This window comes from Micropterus salmoides, unplaced genomic scaffold (assembly GCF_014851395.1).
Source record: "Micropterus salmoides isolate LMB-PRFRI ecotype aquatic unplaced genomic scaffold, ASM1485139v1 Ms_hic_scaffold_4298, whole genome shotgun sequence".
Classification (NCBI taxonomy): Eukaryota; Metazoa; Chordata; class Actinopteri; order Centrarchiformes; family Centrarchidae; genus Micropterus; species Micropterus salmoides.
In genome coordinates, this window is record NW_024043704.1 from 1 (window position 1) to 10256 (window position 10256).

At 38.7% G+C, this 10256-nt stretch overlaps 1 protein-coding gene across 1 annotated transcript; it reads left to right on the plus strand.

Moving 5' to 3' along the window:
- Positions 1–3875: 3875 nt before the first annotated feature.
- Positions 3876–7370, plus strand: LOC119887745 (WAP four-disulfide core domain protein 1-like; the record flags this gene model as incomplete). Its single annotated transcript, XM_038698376.1, is given in 7 exon segments — positions 3876–4071; positions 4238–4321; positions 5075–5215; positions 5668–5718; positions 5819–5854; positions 5857–5877; positions 5987–7370. Coding segments are annotated over 6 exon segments (528 nt in total), but the record flags the coding sequence as incomplete, so codon positions are not given.
- Positions 7371–10256: the final 2886 nt, after the last annotated feature.

Genomic DNA, 10256 nt, shown 5'->3' on the forward strand with positions numbered 1-10256 from the left:
GTGTATTCGTGTGTACCAGAAAGCTCACACTTTACGCATGCAAACACATTCATATAACAGAAAGGCACACTTCGTTTTGGAGACTTGAAGCAGACTTTAGCAGCAGATCGGATATGAGACATGGGGAGACGCAGTAGTCATTATGTCATATCCCGTCACAGTGCACTTTGTAGTCCCCATTCATAGATCTAATTGTACCAAGAGACATTGTGAACCACTGGTTTCACCTACCTCTTGAGAGTCATGATTGAGGAGTATGAAGGACCTGTATCTACAGTGTGTGAGACCATGTACAAGTAGTAACTGTAAAAATGGCGTCATCAGGGCTTTTCATTGTTTGAAAGTTTGAAACTGGTGTCAAAATGTCAACAACTATTTAAAAAACCTCTATTTTAACGAAAAACTTAAATTGTATGTGAAAAAGGTTGTATAAACCCTTTTGCGGCTCCAGAGTGACATCACTTGGGTCTTAAGTTTTAAATTGAGAAAAATCTAGGCATGTGGAGTTAGATCCAGCGGCAACCTCGGGTCTGAAGAAAAGCCAATGCAAAATTAAGGTCGCCTAGAAATGTCTTATTCAGCGTTCGGTAACACTCTAGAAACTACTAGACAGGAGTCAGTTGTTCATTTTTGTTTAATGCCTGTTCCCTTTTGCCTAAATTTGCATACCAATTAATATCACGGTTAATGTGAATTACGGATCCACCTTACTAACCAAGCTCCACTCTCTCATTCGAAAATGGTCACCACAAACCGGTGGGTAACACCTCTGTGCTAGGTCCACTTCTTTTTATGCAGTCTATAAATTAGACAGAAGTGAGCTTACCAGACCTCTGTAGCTCTACTAGCAAAACATGCTAGAATCTCTGTCCGAACTGTCGTAGCCAAGTTGCATTGTGGGTAATATAGCGACCAGGTTTTCATAACAATGAAACTTGCAATTAATAAAAAAGACAATATATCTGGCTCTGCCCTTCATGAGTCTGACATTCCCGGCCACTTTGGGGCAGCACAAAAACCTGTAAAATAACATTTGCATATTGTGATATAGCAAACAGTGGCATATTTGCTAGACTTACACAGGAGTAGATCATGCTTAGTGCCATAGATAGTGTAAACGCAGACTGACAAAAAACAACTATTGCTTGATATTCCATTCATAGGTGACGCCTTTTACATTACACATTATAATTTCTATTGTTAATATAAATGTATTGATTTAGCTTTAAATAGGAAATATCTCATTAATAAGTAATAACCTTAATAAGTAAATAAGGTTAAGAATCTGAGGATACATTTCAGTACCCCAAAAGTAATGAAATTTGATTCCTATGCCTACAAGTGATGTCAGTGATAATAATCACTCTTAACAAGTGGTGGTAAGCTACTAAGTACATTTACTTAAGTACTGTTCTTAAGTACTAAAGTAAATGTAATAAATATGAGGTACTTGATTGTTTCTGTTTTATGCTACTTTCCACTTTTACTTCATTATATTTTGGAGGTACATACTGTACTTTCTACTCCACTACATTTATTTGACATCTTTAGTAACTAATATAATTACTTTGCAAATTTTGTTTACAAAATACATTGAACAAAATTATAAACACAACACTTTTGTTTTTGCCCCCATTCATGAGTTGAACTCAAAGATCTAAGACTTTCTCTATCTACATAAAGGCCTATTTCTCTCAAATATTGTTCGCAAATCTGTCAAAATCCGTGTTAGTGAGCACTTCTCCTTTGCTGAGATAATCCATCTACCTCACAGGTGGAACTGGGATGTAAGAATGGGATGTTTTCAGCAAGAACTGGGAATGTTTTCAGCTTCCAGGACTTGTGTACAAATACTTGCATCATTATCATGCTGCAGAAATGAACATTCATTTCACGGGCAACAGTTCTGGTGAACATTCATGCAGTCAGCATGCCAATTGCACATTCCCTCAAAACTTGCGACATCTGTGGCATTTTGCTGTGTGATGGAACTGCACATTTTCGAGTGGCCTTTTATTGTGGCCAACCTAAGGCACACCTGTGCAATACCCATGCTGTCTGATCAGCATTTTGATATGCCACACCTGTGAGGTGGATGGATTATCTCGGCAAAGGAGAAGTGCTCACAAACATAGAGTTCGACAGATTTGTGAACAATATTTGACAGAAATAGTCCTTTTGTGTACAAAGAGAAAGTCTCAGATCTTTTAGTTCAGCTATTGATGAATGGGTGCAAAAACAAAAGTGTTGCGTTTATAATTTTGTTCAACTAATGAATAATGATGAGGTTAATTAAGATTTCCAATACTGGACTTTTACTTGCCCACTGTGGAATTACTACTTTACTTTTACTTTACATCTGAATACTTCTTCCACTGCTTAATTCTGACCCTAAACTCTCATCTCAGAACGGTAAGAAACACACATCCCCCCCCCCCCCCCCGCAAAGAACCCTCCACCCACTGCTTGCAGCTGCCACAACAAGTTAATGTGTGGTTAAAGGGAACACAAATCCAGTGTGAGTGATACCGTGTCAGCGCCAAACATTTGCTTTCATTTTCTGGTTGGTTTGTAAGAGCATTCAGTAAGCCTGCCAAATAAACAGCACAGTTTTAATGACCATGTGCAACCCACCAGCTGATTAACTAATTACTAATCTTGTGTAAAACGTACATGTCTCTCTCTCTCGCTCTCTCTCTGGGATACCCTCCCAAATGGGTAATGGCTGAGACTACAAAGTCAGAGAAATTCACAACTGGAAAAACATACTGTACATTCACCAATACTGTGACACAGCACCCCAGAAACGGCCGAACATAAAAAAACAGTCCTTAAATTATTCCTTGTTATGTTCTCCTGTGGTTGTTAGACTAGCCAGTAAACACTTCAGTATATTTGCTGTAGTTGTGCTGGAAAGCAGTAAAAAGTAAAAAGTGGAATGAACTGGAAACTTGATCGTTCTGAAGCTTGTTATACAAAATCAAATAACAGTATACAGGATGAGAAAATATGAGAGTTAATATTTAGTCAGGGGCAGCTGTGCTTCTTGGGATTTTGTTGTAATATTTCCCATGTGTACATGGGTGTGTACATAACCCAGAACAATGAATGGCTGCATACACTGTGGCACAAAATATATGATATTTGATACCAGCGATGTGAAAGAGTATGTCCAGGACATGTCAAACCGAGCTGAAGCTTGGTAAAAACTATTAAACCATAGAGACCATGGCTGTGATACAGATCCCATTTTGTTAGTCTCTGAAAGCATGCAAGAGCAGAGCTTCTCAGCAACAGTGGGAAAGTGTGCGCATTGGTGTGTGTGTGTGTGTGTGTGCGTGTGTGTGGCGTGTTTGTGTGTGTGTTTGTGTGTGTGTGTGTGTGTGCATGTAGGCCTACACTTTATGTTGCACGATCCTCCAAAGTGTGTGAAGTGTGTCTTTGCTTGGCTTAGGGTCCTGTGGCCTACTTTCTCCCTCTAAGACTCACAAGGGAAGTGTTTATTCCCACAGTGAATCACCTTCCCAATCCAGATCAAGACGTTAGCAGGCAGTCATGCATACTAAAGCCAAACCTTCAGTGTCTTTGCTGTAGCTTTGTTGTGTTAAAAAAGCAATCACTAAGATCCATTGCTGCCATCTGGTGGTCAAAAAGTGCAATCTATGTGCATCTATAAGCAAACTGTGTGAACATCCAGTGAAGAGCATTTTTTTTCAGTTTGGAACCAAATGTTAGTCTGCCTGTCTCAACTTCTTTGTATTAATTGGAATCAAAGTATGGACAAAATCCTGGAGTAGAGGGAGGGAATCATCTACAACAGAAACAAACCACATCTACATTCTTATTAATTTATAGTCTCTTTTTCTCTCTCTCAGGACTACGAGTACCCCAACCACCCACAGTCCACACAGCACCAAAAGAATGACCGGTGTCCGCCGCCACCACAGATGCTGCCAGAAAGGGCCTGTGAGGTGCCGGGCTGCCGCTCAGACTCTGAGTGCGAGCGCCATAAACGCTGCTGCTACAATGGCTGCATCTACGCCTGCCTGGAGTCTGTTCAGCCGCCACCAGGTCAGCAGAACCAAAAGACAGATGGCTGCACACACAGTAGTGTTTGTGTAAAATTGGACTTTGATAGGTTTATGACTTTTTAAAGTAAGACTTTTAAGACTTGTTAAGCTATGTGATTCTGTCATTGCATTCTCAGCAATCATGTGTGTGTGTGCATTCTGAACAGTGCTGGACTGGCTGGTGCAGCCCAAGCCTCGGTGGTTGGGGGGTAACGGCTGGCTGTTAGACGGCCCTGAGGAGGTGCTGCAGGGTGAGTACTTCAAAATGTAATCCTTTTCCCAGTGAGTATGAACAAAATAGGTTTCATTTAGTGCATTATGGTTTTGTATTGACCATAGGGGTCATTTACACTGAGGACATGTCCCCCACCACATTTTGAAATGGCTGATTTTGTCCCATCACTTTTTGAAAGCATTTGTTAAAAATGTTCTGAAAAACAACTTGCACAAAGAAATGTTAACTAACACATGAAAATGCTTTGAAAAAGGTTTATTTGCACAATAAGAAAACATGCAATGCAATATAGTTTTCCCTCATAAAAAAAGACATTTCCACCGTAAATTGGAGCAGAAAATATCTCCAGAATGCAGGAAATTACCAGGTTAATACTCAAAATCTTCTGGATGAGGACCCCCCTCACATATATTTCTGCATCACATATTGAATCTAAATACTGCTAAAAATCTTCTTGTCTAGTTCTCTTGCATCGTCACATCTCATGACCCAAATGAAATCCATCCACAAGATGCATTTAATTGAGGGTACATAATTAATACTTCTTGTGTTCCCATTAACTGGAAATACATTATTCTGCCATTCTTCTGTAGATATAAAAGTTTGAGTGAGCGATGCAAAAAAGAAACTAAATGAAGTTGAAGTAAAAAGTAGACATGGCAGGTTGAGGGAATGCAAGTAAATAAAAAATGTAATAACCACAAAACCAGAAAAACAACCCTGGTGTATTTCATGTTTGTGTTTACTTGTAATGTTTTCTGCCCACTAGCTGAGGCCTGCAGCACAACTGAAGATGGAGATGAGCCTCTTCACTGTCCTACAGGCTACGAGTGCCACATCATCAACCCAGGAAACCCTGCGGCTGGCATCCCTAACCGGGGACAGTGCATCAAGCAACGCGGTAACTCCGGTATGGCTAGAGGACTTCTGGTAACTGAAATGTTTAGCCATGTGATTGTGATTTGGTTTTGAATCCAGGTCACATCCAGGCCTATGTTCATTTTATTTTTACAACTAACCTCCTAGTTATCTAGGGTAAAGGAACTTCTCTCCAAAGTGTGTGTCCTTATGAAGCGTCAAGGGAAAGAGACAGGATGCTGGGCAATGCCAGCAGCTGTCTTTGGGTCTGGCCTGGTATCTCTTGGCAGATAGCATGCTGTTAGGCACCAAGTTTCTCCTATTTAAGAGATCTAAAAATATGCAAATTGAAGTGACCTGGCAACTCAGTAGACTGCCTCAGCTTGTGATCTGTGGCTGAAGCTGTTAATATTAAACTAATGATTTAATCAAAAGAACATACTGTTTTTACTTTATAGATCAGATGTCAGTTTTTTAATTTGGTTTTGGCCCTTTTATTTACAGATGGACGTGGTCTGAGGCACAAATACTTTAAGGACTACAAGGACTACTTAGGTAAGTGAGGTAATGTGGACAACTTGAAAACCTGCACTATTACTGAAGCAGAAATAGCACCAATCTGCCTTACGTGCTGAAGGCCTTTTCACTCTGACAGGTACCAGTTCTAACAATGCAGTAGGCTATGAAAAGCACACCACAAGCACCTGGGATGAAGTACGTTTTCAGCCACTTTGAAATGTCATGTCACAATAAAAAACAATCACCTCTGCACCGTTATCTCGCTTTATACAAAGCCTTGTGTTTCTGTTGTATCTGCTCTTAGATCAACCTGACCTCAGCCTCAGCTACGACCATAACACAACCTCAGACATCAGCTCCAGTCCTGTTCAATCTGCTCTCATCACACCTGAACCAGGATCAGATGTGACCTTTTTACCAGATCTACAGCTGCTACCTCCTCTTTGCAAAGGCCCTTGCGTCCTTGTCCTCAGTCACGACGTCCTTTGGGAGACAAGTCTGACGTACAGAACACAGCCAAAGAAATAAGTGCTTTTTTTGTCTCTCTGGTATCTATGAAAGGAAGAAGCAGAGGGTGTTGATGGTGAATCAGAGGAGAGGACCAATGCTGTGTAAAAAGTCTCAAAAGGAAAAAAGGAACCCATGCCATTTTTTTTGTAATTTCCTTCTCCCTCCCTACAACTTGTGTCCTCGCACACAAAGACACTCTCGAACCTTAAGGCTTGGTCAGCAGAGAAAATTAAGACCATATGGCCCTATTACTTCTTCTGCCTCCCTTGTTCTTAGGAGGACGGTGCTCAAATTTCTTGATCTGAAACCTGGAACATTTTGTAGACAAATAATAAAAATTCCAGCTGCAGGTGTTGCATGTTGAAATCAAATCCAAATGTGGTTTAATATTCTGGCAAATAACTATAATTAAAAGAAAGAATGCCATGTGAGTGTGTGGATTGTGCCCATTTTAAAGGAGTTGGAACAGCTGTAGATTAGTTGCAGCAAACAGATGCTAACGAAGACTATGAAAAGACTATTTTCTATGAAAAGTAAAATGAGAACCAATCGTTTACTTCTGAGGTTCATTTGGAAGAGATGTAGATTCAAAGGGATACCAATTGCGAAGTAGGAAGCCATTAAGATCTTCAAACAAGCCTACAGACAGCAAGTGTTGAAAAGATTGATTTGGGGTGGATTATTCCTTTAAACCTAATCTGTGTAAATATTATATCTGTAATTAATGCAGTGACACAGACCATACAACAAATATCTTCCATTGCAGTATGATTATTCAAACATTTCATAATTTTGAAAAATCATACTGCATTACTTTCTGTTAACACTATCACAATCCCTATTGCAGTACAGGTGAAAAAAACTAAAAGGGCTTTTGCACAGAGCAGATATTTAAAACTGGTGAAAGGATCTTCTGTGTTATTCTCAAACTTACGGACTTGGTTCAGTCGACTGTTCAACCTAAGTTATCTCTGTTATCAATTCAAATGGTGCTCAGTTTCATTGCTGCCTAAAATAACAGAAGAATAAGCTGGTCACACAATAAGCTGAAGGTGTTAAACAAAAGCTGTAACCATTCTCTCTATATGCAGAACTAAAGTGATGTCTGAATGTTGCTACCTGACTGGTGTTGTAATGTTGCCTTGTTTCTTCTAAATAAACCACATTGTTGGACTTCATCTGAGTTTTGTGATGTTTTTCCCTTTTCTGTAAGTAATCTTTCATTCATGACAAAGTTGATGTACAAATGATGGGGGGCAGCCTTCTCTCTGCCACATTTGTAGCATCATTATAATATCTTGGATAGGTTGGCTCTCCCAAAAAGACTGGCACCTCACATGCAGACTAAGTACTTTCTGATGTGCTTCCTAAATGTCCTGTCAACATTGGCCTCAAATCCACAATCAAGAGATTAAGAGGCTCATGCCCTACTGAGTGAGCTAGGCAGGCTGACAGCAGGGTGGAGGCAGCCTTCTCTCTGCAACATTTGCAATATCCATTTGGTCCTCAAACCCTATGATCCAATACTCAAAGAGGCTGTGAGTAGAGAATTTATGGACCATTGAGAAAGGGGATGGACCAGGTTGGTAAAGAGGGATCAAAGAGGGATAGGGGATCCAAAAAAAGCTGAGCAAATAAGAAGTGTCTTATGGAGGCGAGGACTCAAGCATACATACCCCAATTAGCCTAACCATTACTGAGAGTCTGTGGCCTGCAGTTTGGGGTTCCAAATGCCACAACTAATACAGTCCTGCTTCACAGTCGATTTTCTGACTCTGTCCACAATGAGAAACTCCCCCAGCATATCCTTCATGTTTTTCTTGTTTTTTTGGTCCACCTGCGGTTGACTTTGAATGTAACAAACATAAAACCCTTGCCTCACATTGGGTGCTTGTGCTTTTCCTTTAATGTCAGAATCCAAAATTGAAAAATGAGAAAACCAAAATCAGAACACGGTCCAAATTTTTTAATTTTCCTGTTTGAATTGAAGATTGATGAAAGGTGACACAGAATAAAAAATAACTCTCAAAATAAGCCAGGAGGATAGAAGGGCCATTCTATAAAAGTCTAACATTAAGCAATTATACCAAGGAAACGTGAAAAGGTAAATAAATGCATACATAGGCCTAAGCCTACATATTGTTATGATGTATTTTGCTACTTAGTGTGATTTATTAATATTATAATTTTATTTTATTTTTTAACTGTCCTTCCAAGCAGCCTAGTATAGAGTATGAGGAGCTGGAAACAATGTTCTGCCAGACAGATTTTACTTTAACAAGAGAGGATTAAGGTTTGCTGTAGCATATCAACTTTATTAAAGTCCCGCCCCAGATAAATTGTAGTCTGTTGGACAGGAAGTAATGAGAAAAATTTGGCAGTTCTAAACCACCACAATCTTTAGCTTTTTGTAGAGTTTTTAAACTGATTTGTTTATTTTTCCACAAAAATTTAGCAATGTTTAAGTCCAGTGACTTAAACCAGACAGCTGAGGGTTGGGTGGTTAACATTGTAAACAGGTAATTGATTTTAGGTAGGACCATCATTTTTATGGGGGAGACTCTTCCCATGAGTGATATGGGCAATGATGTCCATCGCACAAGGTCATCCTCTATTGATTTAAGCAGAGGCGTGTAGTTAAGCCATGTCAGTTCTGACATTCTAGAGGAAATATTGACACCCAGATATTTAATATTCCCTGACTTTAGCGCTGTGGTAGATATACTCTGGAAATCAAACATTACAGGTAAAACTATGGATTTACTCCAGTTAATGGAATAGTCTGAATGGGTGAGAATTTATTCTCAGAAAGAGAAGTTTGTGAGTTTAGGAGGAAAAGTAATACATCATCCATATAAAGGCTTATCTTCTGGTGTACATTTTGTGTTTGAATTCTTTTAATATTTTTATTTTGTCTTATTTAAGTCTCCTGAACATTGGATGAGATCAGAGAAAGAGCTCAAAGAAAACTCAGCTATGACTCCTGGGATCTAATGATTCTTCTCAAATATGTCTCGGTTTTCTCATAGCTCCCTCAGGAAAAACTCATCTCTGTCTTACTCTGATCAAAAGATGAGATCTCTACAGTATCTTAAATAAGTATAATTTCAGTTTCCAGAATGTGGATCAGAAAAAAGGCTCCAAGATATTTCTCAGTTTTGTCTTAGTGACTTAGTGTCTTAGTTATTTTACTCAAGTACATTACTTAAGTCAAATGTTGAGGTTGAGAATTTTCTTTTTATGGTGGTTTGTACTTTTACTCCCTTTAATTTCAAATCCTTATTGTATTTATTGTTAATTATCTTATATACTTATATAAGATATCTTATACTTATAATTAACTTATATTATATATTGTTACAATTTACTGCGAAAAATAATAAAATACATTTTGACATTGAAAATAATGCACTTTCAAATGTCATGTTTTCCAATTTGTCATAGCCAGCATAACTGGAAAACCCAATACTTTGACATGATGTTTAGAGATTAATTCATTAAGGACCGAATGCACGCAAGAACTGAGATACAACATGTATCTGTCATACAGAATAAACACTTTTACTTCTGATACTTAAGTACATTCACTATGGAATACTTTTATACCTTTTACTTGAGTAGAATTTTGAGGACTTATATATGGTGTTTCTCCCCTTTTAAGTTTTGGCAGCATAGCAGGAGTGGGGTTCAAATCCAGCTCAGGGCAAACCTCCAGCATGGTTCTCCAACCATAGACAGTAATGTAATACAATCAAACTCAAAACATCTCCACAGTTCTCCCAACTCCTTTTTAGGAGCAATAAGCAAGACAATGATGTCAAAAAGATACAATGATGAGATCTCATCTGTTACTTCCATTTATCCTATTCTAATTTCAATTCAGTATCCATATGTTTTACCCAAGTCTCAAAACCTCAATCTCTCTTCATCTCATCCTTTTCTCCTAAGGGGTTTTAGGAGCAACAGTTCAGATTGGAGTGATCTCAAAAACATATACTATTAAGATCTTAGTGTTTTCTCAAGAGTTAAAGAAAAGACTATTCTGAGCAAAAGATTTTTCCTCT